Source organism: Diadema antillarum, unplaced genomic scaffold (assembly GCF_040938485.1).
Source record: "Diadema antillarum isolate AM-2024a unplaced genomic scaffold, OU_Dant_1.0 seq00001595_RagTag, whole genome shotgun sequence".
Classification (NCBI taxonomy): Eukaryota; Metazoa; Echinodermata; class Echinoidea; order Diadematoida; family Diadematidae; genus Diadema; species Diadema antillarum.
In genome coordinates this window covers 137,647-155,282 of record NW_027272311.1, presented here as the reverse complement: position 1 = coordinate 155,282, position 17,636 = coordinate 137,647, and the positions used below count along the sequence as shown (strand labels likewise).

The 17,636-nt window shown below is 38.2% G+C and overlaps 1 protein-coding gene across 1 annotated transcript in view; it reads right to left on the bottom strand.

Moving 5' to 3' along the window:
- LOC139710966 (uncharacterized) overlaps nucleotides 1-7,228 on the bottom strand; it is a 73,682-nt gene extending 66,454 nt beyond the window's left edge. The window contains exon 1 of the mRNA XM_071622885.1: nucleotides 6,827-7,228. Within this exon, the coding sequence (XP_071478986.1) occupies nucleotides 6,827-6,956 (130 nt within the window). The 5' untranslated portion in view covers nucleotides 6,957-7,228. The remainder of the gene's footprint in view (nucleotides 1-6,826) is intronic.
- Between the last annotated feature and the right edge of the window lie 10,408 nt (nucleotides 7,229-17,636).

Genomic DNA, 17,636 nt, shown 5'->3' with positions numbered 1-17,636 from the left:
GGCTTGTTGGACGTGGCACTTTAAACATTACTAAGCTCATCACGCTGAATCGGCATTGTTTGAAATATATCAAGTATTCCATGACCACCACATCCGCAGTCAATGAAAAAACAACAACAGCAACAACAACACCAATGTTTTAATAAGGGCCCCAATCATGAAATCTATTATACATCCACTACTTCACTCTTGATTTTTCCCCCTCGTTTAGCGCAACAGCGGCGCACTCACGGCTAATTGCACTGCAAATTTGTCTCAGGCTTAATTACCTCAATCTCCCTTCGAAATTCGTTGCGGGTTTTTTTTCCATGGGGTTGTTTTTGTTCTGTTTTGCGTAAAGCGAACATGGTGCATGAGATTAGGTGGACTGAGGTACCGACGAAGTGTGTCAAAGACTAATTGAACACCACTGTGATCATTTCGAGTGATAGAAAAAGCAGCAACACATGAATACCTGCATGAACATTTTGACAAGAGTATCATGCATTTCAATTCAATTCGTTACGGGAAATCAGGACAGAAAAAAGGGTGTTAAAATAACACATTGCACTAAACAACACATCAAAACACCAAAACGACAACAAACAGAAAGGATGTACAGAAAGAGAATGGACAAGATAAAAATTATATCAAAATATTGTCATTTACCCTATTTGAGCCTAACTTTGTCATGTTTACATGATGGGAAATTTCATATAGCTCCACTTATCTCATTGACACGCTACACCACAATAACTCTTTATTGTACGAAATATTTTTTTTTTTTTGGTTATCATTATCATTCTTACCCGGCAGTACATTTGAATGTTTTGCGAGTCTTCATCTTAACGAATAGTAATTTAAGGAACGAATTGTTATTCATATTGCGCTTTACCTTCAATTTGATGAGAACTTTATGGTAAGCTTTGAACCTTTCAATCTTTATCATTAGAAAGAAGCTCACGAATTCTAAGGACTTTAATGTGAAATACAAAGAAAAAAATAGGAGAGAGTGACATTTGACGTTGCTTAGATGCTTTGTCCCCTCGTCTAAGCACACACCTTGGTTCCAAGCAATAAGCAAAGACAGGGAAATTAGGACAAAATGCATCTGTCACAGAAGACAGCGTAATACTCATTTTGAGCATTTCCCCGTTGGTAGAAAACTGGCCGCATCGGTCCGCCGTTTCCGGAGTCACGTGTCACTTTCACTGCTCGTTGTGACGCGCGTGTCCATGACAACGAAATTTTACCGGGGGGGGTAAAAAAAAAAAATCCGCTCTTTTATCCCATTTCCAAGTACCTTCGTATCAGCTTTCGAAAGGGATTTGTTCATGATCCCCGCGCTCATGTTTATTCATGGAAGGTGCACGTGTTTAAGAAATCAGAGGTTGACATTTACGGCCAAGCACAGAGAGGAGAAGAAGAAGGGGAAAAATATCAGGGAGAGATAGCACAGTGTTACATGAACAGTCCGTCTTTGTGATCAGGTATAGTGAGCCGATGGACTCTTCAAGGTATCTGAAACGGACATTGTATAAAGAGCAATACAATACGTCTCGTACTTCATGATGATGATAATACAGCCATGAACAGTTGTAAAATGTCAGCGGCATCGTTTGTATAATACGTCTGGCAGGATTACGTCTGTATCGCGGTGTGTAACATTATACAAGCCTTTGTCCCTCGAAGAATTTAAAGTAAATCATGATGGATCATATTCACACCAAGCAAAGGTCAAAAAAATATATTCTTTTAGGCAGCGTTTGTTTGTGCGTTGTTTTCGAAGAATGCCCGTTTGTTTTTCAGTGGAAAGGGTATGTAAGTTGTCATTGTTGTTGATTCATGAAATTGAAGGAAAAGAAATAATACTGCTTACGTACATGAGCACCTCGGTTCTTACATTCTGATTATTTCCTGCAGAACATGATAATGGCGATAACCAGATAACTCTCAAGTATTGAGGAAATGAAATACACAAGATAGAATTAAGAGAGAGGATCCGATTATTTTTTCCAATGGAATTACGTAAACCAAAATTAGGCCTTGGATCATAGTTTATAAGTTTATGGGTGGTTGCGTTGGAAATGTTGAAGCTATTTCTACTTAAATGTCATGTTATACTGCTTCTGGGGGAAAAAATCCATCTTAGCATGACATTTTTTCCCGACTCAACAACCCGTTTCAGCAGAAAGCATCAGAATCAAATTATGGTATAGCCACAGCCTGAAAGAACTTTAACATGAATTACATGACATCAAATATGAACAATTAACGGAACGGATCAATCATCGTCTCTTCAAGATTAGAGTTAGATATATATATATATATTTTTTTTAGTTTGCGAAATCTAATTGTATACTTATCAGGTTAACAGCTGGGGGGGGGGGGGGAGGGTTGTACGAATACATACATACCGCTCACCTGGAGGAGTCTGCGCCTTTGAATGTTTTACCGAGTGTTCATGTATCTATTCCTATAATGCCTTCCTTTAACTTCATTTTCATTTATGAACAAGTTTCACTTTTGTGAATTTCTTCAGCTAACGGTTTTAGCGCTTGCTTGGCATCAACTCTCTGTCGGTCCTTTTTTCTTTGTGTTTTATATTTAAAAAAAAAACACACAAAAACAAGAAGCAAAACCCAACAAACAAACCTGCCAGCCCTTCGAAGATTGTGTCGAATCAAAGAAGAATGTAGATTTCAATGTCACATACGTTACAAAATGTCCCTGAAGCCATTATCTTGCAAGTCGTCATGTAACTCAAAACATGTAAAATATGCACAATACTCATGAAAGCAGTGAGGCTTGCATGAAAGAAAGGAAGGCAGGAAATAAGCTTATCCCCCCCCCCCCCCCCCGAAAAGGAGTTATTCACATTTGACACATGAAGGTAAGATTGCACAGCGAATGATCAAATAATAACTTCAATGCGCCTTCCGAAGGTGCCTGGGGATATCACATGTCTGTTTACATTCGCATTTCTGATTTCCATCGGGAAATATTCAGCTAATCCAGTCAAGAGCCATGGAGAGAGAGAGAGAGAGAGAGAGAGAGAGAGAGAGAGAAGGGGAGGGGGGAGGGGGGAAGGTTCACCAGAGTAGAAAAAAAGTCAGGTGACAGGTAGTCATAATGACGAATCGAGTTAGTATATGACGAACACGTCGTGACTCGGTTCTGAAAGTAATTCTCTATTTCTTTCTCTCTTTATGTCTTTGTACATTAGCCTTCTCTTCACCTTTCCATCCGTCAGTACATTTCTTTCAATGTTTCGGTGTTTTCTTCTCTTTTTCTGTTTTCTGCTTTCGTATAGCCTCTTTCTCATTCATTTCTCGTCATATTCCCTTCTCTTATGCTCTGTTTATTTCAACATGTATGTACATTTTCTGTCTCATTTTTTCTTTTTATATAATAATGGTAATGTATCAATAATATCATTATTATCATAATATGACGATAAAAATAATAATAATAATAATAATAATAATAATAATGATAATGCTAATGCTAATAATGATAATAATAATAATAATAATAATAATAATAATAATAATAATAATAATAATAACGATGATAATGATGACAATAATAATAATGATAAAGTCTTCTTTACATAGGGTAGCCTCTTCAGTGTTGCCACTGGTATATACTAGAGGGACTTGCCATTATCATTATTACCCTAGGGTCCAAGTAGGTCTACCAATTTTACCCCTGTAATGGGAGGGTAGTGGTGAGGAAAAACATCTTGTCCAACGACGTAACCACTGAGCGAGAATCGAACTCGGGTCCTCCGATTAGGAATCCAGGGTCTTATCCACTATGCCACTTTGCAGCGCCCCCGTATTCTCTGATATCCAATTTTCTTGATAAAAGTTTATCTGTGTTATTTTTATGTGCGTTGTTCCATTCTCAGACATTCTGTCTCTCCTTCCCTTCCTCTCTTCATCTCTTCGTCCCTTCTGCATTCGCATCTGCGTAATTATTCTTCCACCTCATATCCATCTAACTATCACTGTATTGCTCTTCTCTCTCTCTCTCTCTTTCTCTTCATTGCGAATGTTCAGTTTCAGTTTCAGTAAGTTTTATTTCTCCACTTGTACATAACAGAAAATGTGATGTATATGCAGAAAAGAGAATGCATGTAAAACAATGCATTCCACATTTCGATTTTGTGTGAAACATACAATCAGTGTTCGTATAGATGTGCAATGACGCCTATATTTTCATCTCAAAGGAAATTCTAGGGTGTTTAAAGACTTCACATGAGTATGGGATAATGGCGTAAGTTGAATGCAATGGGCAAACGGCGTCCATGCATTTATTTTTGGAAACAAATTATCGATCTCGTCGTCAACATCTCGTGTTGTTATCAAGCGGAAATCAATGTTAGACACGTTTGGTCTTAGAATTACGTCTAATGCTGATATGAACTCACCTTAATAAGGCTTCCGCTCTGATATTTGACTGGGCAAGGGAGACGTAAGAGAGAGGGATAAGAGAAGTGAATTGGGGGGGGGGGGGGGTCGGGTACGAGACCCCACTGGGGAAGCCTTGGTATGGGCATGGCATCAAGTTTGTGGTCAGAAACGTGCCTGCACACGTGACCTTTTCATTTTCCTTCTTTCTTTCTTTTTTCTGGGGGAGGGATGAGCTCGTTCAAAACACACTATTTTACGAGGCTTTTTGTTTTTAGTTTAACTATTTTGATACGAAAAAAAAATCACGAAATGTTGAGCGGACATCAGACATTTTCAGAGTATTATTTTTTGTCTGCATTTATTGTTTGTTCGTCTGGTCAATCAGAATTCAGAATTTGAGACAATTGAAATACGTGCAACTAGATCGACTCAAACATGGCAATTGTTGCAAGCCAATGTATTGGTTGGGATTTTGTTTTCTTTCGTCCATGAAAATATATTACACTTAGGTCTGTCAAATGTATTTAAATGTCTCTGTGTCTGTTTTAATCGACCGTGACAGTAGAGTCATTACGCAATTATTTTGCCCTGTTACTCGATTCAGGAAAATGTAAACAAAACGTGGAGATATTATCATTATGTTGGCCTATCTAAGGCATTGGGAAGAGGGAAAGCAAGGTTTAAAAAATGAAGCATTTTCTTACTTCTTGGCCAATGTCAAAGAGAGAGGTTAGAATTATTTGCCCTTTTTCTTCTTTCTTTTTTCAGAGTGAATTGACCAACACTAACAAAATTGAAATGGAAAATCACAATACATGTACCAGCGAAGGCCAACACCCTATAACACTGTAAAACCCACTAATGTTTGCGGAAAAGTAGATGGTTCGCGCCCCGCTGGTAAGTACTTTAAGATGATGCACTTGGGTGGAAATCGTGCAGGTTGTATATTAATCAAGTTTTGAAAGTGATATCCACAGGAGGTTTTGCCAACGTCATCGCTTGCAAATCAGGCTGCTCACGCTTTGGGTAAAAAAAAATATTTAAAAAAACACCAATAACAAAGAGCAGTTCCGGTTTTCTTAGCATTCCATGGAAATGATATTTATCATGCATTCGTGACCTTGATCAAAACTTCAGGCGTGGGCCCCAAGCCACGCATATACTGTTGTGTCTATGTTTTTTAATGCGGAACGTCGCTGCCAAACGGATAAAGGCGGGAAGCTCTTACTTTGTGCTCGTGAATGAAAATATTTTTTTTTTTCTGAATGGCGGGAGTGAGCTGGACGGTAAGAGAGATGGTGGGCGGATGACTCGGTTGTAAAACGCCCACACAAAACACTGCCAGCGGTGATATTATTCACTTTTCCTCCGACGGAGAGGACAGACTAAACGGTTTTCAATTTCCTCCTCTTTTTCCCCCTTTTTCTTCTTTCCCGGGCCCAGAGGACAACGGGTCTTGGAGTGGAGAGTGGTCACACACAATCACTACTCATCATCAACCGCTTGATTTATTGCTGTCAAACACTGATCACTGCAAAGTGAACGTCAATCCTGTGGCTACATGGTACCGTTTCTGTCTCAGCAAGATATATTGATAAAGTGCGTGTGCGGAAAGAGGGGAGCGATGCTAAAACCGTAGATGACTAATTCTAATGGTTATGAATCACCAAATTCATGTTTTCATCAAATTGAGAATTGAGAGTTATTCTATGAACATAATATGCTAAAAGATGAGAGCATCATTCTCTTTTTTCAATCCTGTGAAGGACATTTTTGTGACAGTATTGAATTCGCAATTGGGATGGAAATAATATCTGCAGACAGACCAATGACAAGTGAAGGTATTGTCGATACTATATTCTATGAGTAACTATTAAAAGGAGGAGTATTGAAGTACGATATTGTGTATGGGGCTCATTGTACCGTAGAAAGTGGAATGTTGCCGCGGTAGACGCGTCACAAAATCAGCATTGAAATGTGTTATTAAAACAGACGCAGTAAACGCTATCTCACATTCCAAGTTAAACTTGTTAAAGACATGGTTTGAGTTATAACAACAAAAGATAGGGGAATTCCCCCAAACTCTGTTGTATTCTCAAAACTCGTCAATGGCTGGAGCTGACAATTATTCGACACATGTCACTGTGAGTCCAACGGGCACATCTTGATGAAATTTGGTGGAAATGAAGAATGTTTGCAATCTTGTGATTCCATATCATAGCCAGTTGATTGAAAAATACATCATACCTTGGCAGTCACCAAGATTACTCTTTCACACTTACATTCACTCTCGCTGAAGTAATAGAGCTATCCGTCTCATCGGTCGTCTTCCTCCTCTCTCCCCTTTCAAAAGACATGCTGGAATGCGGTTAATATTCATAAGAAAAGAAAATTATAGTACAATGTATTCTGATTAAGAATATACTTACTCGCCTCCGTATCAGCCACATACATGTTCAGTAGTAAGCAGCCAGCTACGAACGCTCCTAATGCAATCTTTCCCATCTTACACATAATTTCACAGCTCGGCGTTGAAGGCGGACTGTTCGAAACCTTCATTGACACAAAACTCACTTTCGAGAGTGAGTTGGAACCACAAAGTCACAAGGTTGAAGGAAAGTACAAAGCAATCACTACTGGTCGATGATGTGGAAGAGATTCCCCTCTGGCAATTTTTCTTCCCAAGTTTTGTCTTCACCGACTTTTAGTTGGCCTGGCAAACGATGCCACTGCCCTGCTCCGTCGTGAAGAGGATGAAAAGGGAACCGGTGAGGCTCAACCACGGAGGTGGAGATGGTGAAACCCCTTTCTGCAGACGAAAGGCTGCCAGCAACCTGTTATGATGCAGAGTATGGCTGTCGCTTCTCCTGCGACCCCCCTGGCATAGATCCGTGCGCGCTGTATCCCATTAGCATAGATACATCATTTTGCTCCGCCCGTGCGCGTATTACGGGAGCACCGCATCGCAGAAATACGTAATGTTAGAAAACCGTTCCTCCAACGCCCCCCCCCCACCCCACACACACACACACATACACATACCTCCCCATGAAGATCATGCTTTTACGATAACTCTAGCAAGTCAACCAAACCGATTCTTTCCAGAAACAGTGACAAACAACAACAACAACCCACACACAAAGGCATCTATCAACTTTTGGAATTAAATAGACTCATTCCTTGTACGTTCTCCCATTGTCTTTCTTACTCTCCGATTGAGTGCGGATCTCAAGAAAGGCTTCTACAAAATCAATGATAATTATCATCTGTTTTCAGGGTGGACGAAGAGCATGTTGGCTTGCCACAAAACAAACAATTATGAGACTGATCATTGATAGGTATTTACTAGGCATTTCTCTGCCCTCATATCATTTCATTTACATTATATTGCACTTCATTCCTTATATATATATATATATATATATATATATATATATATATATGAGATAAAAACCTAAAATGGCAATAGATCTAAAAACGCTTTATCCTGCCATAAATATATATATATATATATATATCGTTGTGTGCATTTGGTTGTCTGTGTGAGGGTGTATATGAAACAAAGAAATCCCTTTTTCAACATTCCAAACAAAAGTATGTTTTCTTTTTTTTCCCCGCTTGTTTTATCACACAATCACACATCGTAGCTCCCTTATATTATTATGATTATAAACCAGCCGACATTCAGTCAGGCGATGTATTTTGAGACTCCCTTCCAACCTCTAACCACCCCCCCCCCCCCGCGACATTAGATATACAATTGTAATAATCGGGTTGAATTATTCATGTTGTTAAAGTGGACCCACAATCTGTAGACCATGTTGTCTTGGCAACCGTTTAACACAACTGATTGGAAACCTTCAGTCATGTAATTCATTCTCCCCTTATATACCCCCCCCTCTCTCTCTCTCTCTCTCTCTCTCTCTCTCTCTTTCGCAGCATTCCAATTTTGATAGCTCGTTTGTTGCCTAAATCATGAAAAATACATACATTTCTGATGTGCTTCGATGTCATTACTATAATGAGATATTGTTGGTTTCAACGTCTAGCAGTCATTACAATCTGCAATTTACATGCTCCCTGTGAGTGTGTGTGTATCTTCTTGTTGTTGTTGTTGTTGTTGTTGACTGCAAGCAGCTCTTCAACCTAGATGTGCACCTTCATTAGATATTGCTTTTTATTTCATCATTGGATTTGGAAAAAAAAATCCTATATGCCAGGTACTCGTTCATTCATTTTTATTCGTTGATATAGATTTGTTCGTCTGTCTTCTTTCTTATTTTTAATCATTATGTCCCTGTAAATGTATTCATTCATCCATTCTTCTACAGGTTTGCATAAACACATAGCCCTGGTGGCTCAAAATTGATTTTGATTTTTCTCATGAGCTGTTTGTGGTTTTTTCGGTTGATTACGGTTGAACAGCAGAGGACAAAGCATGTGCATGAAAATTCAAGCCAAAATGATTGTGCCATGGGATAAGTGTGTCAGGGCTTTCCGCGGTGTCATGGTAATCTACGTGTGTTCTCCCCCTTTAGTACAGATGCAGAAAATGTTGTACTCTCAGAGATCCCTGAAGCAAAAGTGCACTTACCTGTTTTCCACTCCGATTAGTGCCATTAATGCCCTTTTGACAACACAAAATATATGCCTTATCCAGTGTTGTCTGGGTGAAAAGAAAATGTATGTTTGTTGGTATATGCGTGATGGATGTTTGTGTGGGTGTATGTATGATGTGTTTGTGTGTGTGAGTCTGTCTGTCTGTGCGTATAATTATGTATGTAAATAGGTGGGAAGGTATACCTAGGAAGAGATAATTTTGTTGCCGTTCGTGTGTCAATAGCCATTAAAGGGGAATGAAACCCCAAATAAAGCATGTGGATCCAGTGAATGCAGAAAAATAGTAGAATGGATTAGCGAAGTCTGAGGAAAATCATACAATCCGTTGAAAAGTTACTAGTTATTAAAGATTCTGTGCAGCTATCGCTGAATGGAGAAGACTACTACCTGACATCACAACAACGATAAAAGAAACGATAAAAGAAAATATTAAGAGAATTTCACAAAATGTTATTTCTTATGAAAAGTAAATTAAAATTCCCCTTACTTGTTACTGATATAATTTTGTTAAGGGTAACATTAATCGCCCTACTTTTGTTATACTGAAAGAGGGTAGTCATGGATATGGTAGAAAAGTGAAAATATGTTTGAATTTCTATATATTTCTAGCGTTGTCCATTGGTATATAGATATTGATCTCCTAGAAAATATAAAGAAATTTCAACATGATTTAATTTTGCTGGCGTAATGAAAGAGCACTTCACTAACCGCTTTCAGAAAACAAGGGGAATAATTACTATACCCTTAACATAATCCATTATGTCAGGATCAGATTGATGGAATATGTAATTTTTATGAAAAAATGAATTTTTGTGGAATTCTCTTTACATTTTCTTTATATTGTTGTCCAAACATGACGTCATGAACTCTAGTAGTCTCCACATCCAGTCATTACAACACCAAAACTTTAAAAATTAATAACTTTTGCATCGATTGTCCGATTTTCCTCAAACTTTCACTGATGTGTTCTACTAATGTTGCTGCTTTCACTCAATCCACATTTTACTTTGGGTTTCGGGTTCCTTTAACAAATCTAGCGAAAGTTTACCTGGATGTATATTGTTTCAAATTCTACGCAGCGCGAACGACACGAACCTCATTCACTTATTTTTTTTTCTCTCATTACAGTGCTTTCCATGATGCCACCTTATTTCCATCGTTGATAAAACGATCAAAAGAACGCGCGCAAAAAAGAAATAATAATAATAAAAAATCTTTTCCGGCACTTTGCAACATATTAGGTATAGGAGCATTACAGGTGCATAATGCCTAAACGTGAACCATAATATAGTTGTATCATCGAGCTGATTTATTAAATACACAGTAGCTTGGCACCGGTTGGGTGTACACTATATTCGCAGAGCTCCCGCCACTTTCCCGCCGCACAAATTGCACTCGGGAACATTAAGCAATCGCACGATGGCGTCATTTTGTTGATAGATGTATAGTCAGTGTCCACGTATACTTAGTTAACCGCTCGTAATAAAATTCAAGGTGAAAGGGCAATTTTTCATCATCGTAATACACTTTTATCCCATGTGTCCCATATAGATTAGTTTTTAGTATATATTAGTCACTGAGGAAACTGCTGGGTCTTTCAATTAATGACACAATAGTTATGTAGGTCATGTCCATTGTTGGTATACTGACCATATATACTTCGGGCCTTGGAGCATCTCTGCACAAGTCGTTTGTGTGGTCAGACCACGGTTTAAGCCGGACAATGAAGGAAAGCATCTAACGGTATGTGATGTCCGCCCACACCGCGTATCAGGTGGATACAGTATACTTAATCATTATTTGTCGATGCCGAGATATAGAAATTTTTTTAAAGGAAATTGCAAGCGCTATGCACGCAGCCTACACACACACACACAAACAAACAAACACACCCCATCACAATACTTCAGGGGACATGGCGCATAAATATGTAAATCATATGCATATACATTATAATGTACATGTATATACATAAGCCTATCCAAGATATAGATATAAGTATGGGAGCGTTAAATTTTTGAAATCAGTCAACTCTGAATGCAATCTCCTTCCATTTTTTTTTTTCACACGGACTTGGGTTAATAACCGATCTTCAGTTAAGACATCTAAAGTTACAGTAAAACATGTTTTCAAAAACATCATTCAATTTATTTGGGTAATGGTAATGAAAGCAATGTGTGTGGAAAATATATATTTTTTTCAATTTTCAGAGGTAACCGATGGCCTGCTTGCAACCGACAGGACATAACATTTCATTTGATTCTTTCAACCTGTAAATTTAAAAATGGTAGTCGTTATAATTACAGAGTTCACTGATTTGCTTGATGTAACATACTAGCTACAAGGCGTAATGTTTCATCAGATGGATTACGTCACTGAGATTACACGCACGTTTGAACGTTCATCGTATACGAGAGATGGAAAAAGTGTTTTCTTTGATTCCTCAGCATGAAAACTTAAAAAAGCTTTTATAATTGAGAATTGGTAATAACTATTTAGGATTTTGCAGAGGAGTTTGTTCTCGACATGAAATCGCTGTTTGTTTTGAATAGAATGTGTTTCCAACTTCAGAGAACTGCATTGTTCAATACAAGTATCTTGTTAGTTCCGAACGTCCGTGAGCTATATGCGAACCTCCGTGATGAAAACTATGCTATGTTTGTTCGGTTATAGAGACTGCCTTGATCAGATACATCTTTAAAAAAGCATCTTATTATTTGAGAGTAAGGGTTAAAGTATGGGATAGTGAAATAAGAGGTCGAAATATTGAGTTTCTGTAAAATGCGCGTAATTTGGAGAAAGTGTTTAGTGAAAGAGTAATACTTCAACAGAGATAGCGAATTTGGTTCAATCACCAGTTGTCTACCATTACGTACAGGCTAAGAGTACAATCTTAATATTCTGCCAACACATACACATATATCGCTTAATATATTTCGTTACGATTCTGAACTGAATCAGATCGTTGCATGCTATGTTAAATGGTATTCAAATGTATGTGCAGTAATCACGGCTCGACACTAACTTTTTTGTTTGGTGGCCCGATGGGGCCACCAAAATCCTAAATTTCAAATTTTTGGTGGCCCGAGAGGAAAAATTTGGTGTCCCGAAAAAAAAACAATAAAAAAACATTAAAAGTCCTATTTTTAATGAGTCAAATATTTAAGATTGATGATAGTAAGAAAAGTTACGAATTTATTGACATACTTTTCAAAAAAAAATTGGTGGCACGAGGCGGGCCATTAAATTTGCCCTTTTTTTAAATTTGGTGGCCCGACTTTCATTTTTGGTGGCCCCGGGCCACCGGGCCACCGTTAGTGTCGAGCCCTGGCAGTATTATTCCTCACGGATGTTCGATGCTCTGGACATGGTAAACTTCCGCCGTGAATAAAAACTTGCTCCTCTGGGAAGATCCTGGTATAATTGGGTTCATATTAAAGTTTGACTTATACTCTTTCTGGTAAGATAAATGATTTTGAGTAATTCCTACTTTTTAAATTTGGTGTTGTTTTGGCTCAATTGTACATCGTTCAAAATTCTGACCCATATACGTTTGTCTGCGTCTGTGTGTGTGCGTGTAAAGAGACAGAGACACCGAGACAGGTGTATATGCCACTTCCTGATGTCCTCAAAATACATCTACATGTTATCAATACGTCTATTAGTCATTTTTTATCATTATTTTTCATATATTCATGGGGAGAGAAACTGTAGTGAAGCACAAATATATTTTATGGATCTTCGTCTTCTTCTTCCATTGAATTTTATGTTCCTTTGTAACTATCTAGATGAATAGATAGATAGGCAGATAGATAGATAGATAGATAGATGAATAGATAGATAGATAGATAGATAGATAAATAAATAAATAGATAAATAGATAGATAGATAGATAGATAGATAGATAGATAGAAGGCAAGGAGACATTTTAGGTTTAGGGATAATGGACGGTCTCCCACTCGGGGATTAATTCAACCTCTCTATGGGAGAGTTATGACTGTGGCCATGTCGACAAGGAAAATGGGAACGTGTGATAGCTTTCAGCTCATAGTATTTTACTTTGAGATATGCCTTCTTGGTTCTTCTTCTCCTTTTTTTTTCTTAGTTTCTCGTCAGCATAACTACCATGTCTGTTAACCCCTTCTGTGGCAGGGTCTTTGGACAGTGTGTATTACTCAATGGGCGTTTCGCCACTTAAAAATATACACAGGGTTATTAAAGTGGGGCGAGAAAAGTGGAGAAGTGAGATACTTTCTCATACCGATGTAATCGGCAGCAGGTATACGACAAAAAATCTTATAAAACTCAATTCAATTGAAACTGATCCCTATGAAGAGCTTTGACAATTATGCTGCTGGAACAGTGTACATTTTGTTTCATGATTTTCATGTGTATCCACTACTGTGATTAAGTTAAGATACGCCTGTATCCACGTAGCTCCATTTCTTCTCATTTCATTTTCATTTCATTTCATTTATTTCATTCTTTCTTTTTTCGGCAAACATAACACGAAATGAATCAGAAGATATAACATAACATAGGCATGTATTCGACTTTACATGGTAGATAATGGTTAACAAATAGAAATTATACATGCAAAACGGCACAATACAAAGTTATGCCTGGAGAGAAAAAAAAAGAATTGACAGGTCCACTGAAAAGCATGCTTGTAAATTGTGAACCACTCAAAGGATTCTTGTGAACATATTTGTTTACAAAGACAGGACAGAACAAGACAGGAGAAACGCAACGACATAACATGACTTGACAGAAGGGTATACCATTGAAAGTAATAAAGCACAACAGGATAATGGAAAGAAAGGGAAGAAAGAAAAAAGGAAAAGAAAGGAAAAAACCCTCACGCTGATCATCGGGATTGGAAGAGGGAATTGAGGTGCTTCAGAGCTCGAGCAGCTGCATCGTGTCACATTGTACCTAGCTCTTATGGCCCCTACCTCTGTCTGTTTCAAAATAGTAGTTTTCTCAAGTAATACATTGCTGTTGTACAGTAGCTTTCGTTGCAATGTTGACTATAACATAGGATTATCCCCGCCCCCCCCCCCCCATGTGTGTGACTGTGTTTTAGTGCGTATGTGTGTATGTGTGTATATGTCTTTGTGAGAGGGATTTTATCAATAAGACATAAATACAAAAAAACAACTATATAGCCAGCTTAAAAATTTCTTGCCATTCTGTTGTCACGTAATGAAAATTAGTGTAGTAATAATAATAATGATAATAATAATTATAATAACAATAATAGTAATAGTAAAAGTAATAATGATAATGATAACAAAACAAATAATAATAATAATATGAAGAAGAATTTATATGGCGCCTATAACAAAAACTTTCTAAGTGCTTGACAGATAATACCACCAATGAAAATTGACAACAAATCAATTACGAGTACAATTAATAGTCCATGAGTTACATCATCGGTATTGTTCTTCAAGTAAGTGGGACTTGAGTTTCTTTTTGAAAACGTCAGTGGAGGTAATGAAGTACTAAATTTCGGTAGGGAGGTTGTTCCAGAGAAGGGGGCACAAGCGGAAAAAAACAACCAAAACAATAAACTCTCTTTAATCATTCCATTTTTTTTTCAGTTACTTGAGCCTATCTCCTGCAATGTAAGTTAAGGCACCACTGTTAACCTTTCACAATAAGAAGTTTAACATAGCCAATATACAGTTACTTTATACTTAACAGTTTCAATTTAGTCTCATTTCAGTCGCATTATAGAATCTGTGTAAAAGAGCTGAAATTCGCCTGGTTCATTTCATCATTATCGAACGTATGCAGCAATATAAACAAATACAGAAATAAACGTGGGGGAGACGTTTTCAAGATATGCTCCCAACATTTCAAATAACTGAACTGTCACATTTTGTTATTTTGTTTCTTCTTTTATGGGGGCTATGGGAGGGGTTACATGATTTTATAAAATGGGTTCAAGGATGTAGCCAATAGGAAGCGCTGAAATGAGTCACGTGTGCTTCGGTTATTCTAGTCCCATTGCACTGCGTGTTAAATCCTATTGCCGATCGTCCGTGTGCGCGCGGCGGCTCCTTTGAATTGCATGCGTATGCATACGCGCTGTAGAGCTGTCAATCCTGTAAACAACTTCTAGTTCGGGCTGCCGGCCGGCCGGCCTTTCTCCCCTTGTGCATAACATGTGTCTGTACGTATACTCATATACGTACAGACCAAGAGTTGTGGGACCGGACGCGTACATGGAGTCACTTTGAAGGGCAAATCCAACGATTTAGCAGGTTAATTCTAACGCCGTTTTCAGAATATGTTGTCTAGTAGGCCTATATGAGGAGTCTATATCAAGTCTTTAAGGTAAAGGGTGCACATTCTATGTAAAATAAGTAAGTTTTCATGCGGGAACTTAAGTGTCCGGAAACCCAACCCCCCATCATACTTTATGTGCGGAATTTCGGAGTGCGACGTGCGTAAATGTTTGGGACGAACATCTTCGGACGTCTTGACCCACAAAGGTACGTGAAAAACGCTGAAAATGCTGTTAGTTTTCGAATTTTCGACCCATTTTATAAAACAAATGATGCACAGGATTATTTCGTGGCGTTAGTGGAGATGCAGCTCACTCTCGGGTATTTACAATGTAGTGCATGTTTCACAGTTGTAAATACCCTCGAGTGCGCTATACGCCTCCACTAACGCACTCTATCCTGTGCATCATTTGTATACTATTGCCACGTTTCTATTCTGCTTCTTGGGCTGCATAGAATTTTTTCCGCAGAATACAGACTCTGAAAAAGTCAATTCTCTAGTTGCTGGTAGCAACTTCCGCTTCCCCCTCCCAGTATTTACGGTCCTTCTATACTGGCGACTTAGCCTTCTTACATACAAGAGCTTTAAAGTAGTGGTGAGCTGCGTATTGCAATGGTGAGCTGGAAAAAGAAAAAACTTCCCCTTTTCTTTCTTTCTTTCTTTGTTGTCCAACCTTCTCTATACATTCAGCAATGGCTGATGAATACAAAACGGATCTCGCTCATGCTGTGACAAAATAAAAAAAAAAATCAGCCAAAGTTCACAAAGTAGGTGATGGAGTTGCAACTGATTGACAATAGATAATCGGTGTTTATTTACGTCAATGAAGAGCAATTGTCAATCAACTGCAATAAAAACAACTCGGCACTAGAGGTCACTGATTGGAATAAAGTGATTGAGTTGCAAATTACTCAGATCACCTGGGACTCTGGGAGAAACGTTCATTAATTAGACTAAACTCCGTGTCAAACGCTGTCAGATGTTATAAATGGTTGAGTCTCTGCAACGCCTGTACAGTTTTCGTCTCCTCCTGGTGTGTTGGGAATACGTCCCAGCACGTAGAGGTACCTGCACAGCATTATGTTCTTGTACAACCGCTTAAGAGGAACACATGGCTAATCAATGAATGATTTACATTGGACATTAAAAGCCGGCGAACGCGCACATTAATGCGCCCTCGTTCGTCAATGACATCGCTCGGTGTAATACACAAATTAAGGCCATCAGGCGCAGTAAATGCCGTAACCATAGCTACCACCAGTATGGGCATTACATAATCAGGCGACGTTTATTCGATGCCTGATTTTGAGCCACATTATGCGACGTCTGTCATATACAGCATGTACTGCTATGCGAGCTGTTTAAATTATCTTTTTTGAAATGCCTTCCTCGGATATATCAGTAGATTTGTTTCTTTCTTTCTCTTTTTTTTCTATTTAAATTGATGTAAAAGAGCCAGAAAGCCTCACTACGACAGCGTTAGATTTAATCTATTTACAAGGTCTTGTCATTTTGTCTCGAATAGCCTATTTACTCTGATGATGAAAAGGACTATCAAAAAAAAGAAGAAGAAATGAACTCAAAGTAATATTATGCACATTGGTTAGACCTTTATCCTGGGCCAATATTGTGGAATTCGTTGATTTCAAGCTGATACACCGACGAATATTATGGTTCGTTTTCCTGCCTGTTCTGTCCCTGCTTTCGTTCTTGTCCTTGTCATAGTCCATTTCTTTCTGTTTGTTTTGCCTAACGTCATGATATCAAAATTTTCACACATGGAGTCCTTGACGGATCTTGAGATGCCCTCATCTTCTAGAGTAATTCACAAAATTTACAAGCAATGCTTCTCTTGTGAATTCCTCTTTTCCATAGCGTTACAAAATAAAATTGTGTCGCTTACTTGTTTATCTATCTAAAACAAAGTTGATATTATTAGAATTGTATCCATGTTTCGTTGAAACTTATGTGATTCAAAGTTCCCTAAAATATTATGTACTCCTTTAAGCGTTATGTATGTCGCTGTGTACTAGTAGTACTTTATGTGGAAATAAAATCACTTGCATTGAATTGAAACATCCGCATATCAGAACACACACACACACACACACACACACGCGCGCGCGCGCGCGCACACATACACACACTTGCATTGCACCTGATGGGGGATGTAAAAACGATTTAATGATTTTTATAAAAGGAAATCAAAATTCTTATCATTAGACACCCACCACCCCCCTCCCCCACCCAACCCTCCCCACCCCCCACCCCCAAAAAAAAAATGCAGTCTTGCCAATTTGATAAAAATGCAGAATCATTGAT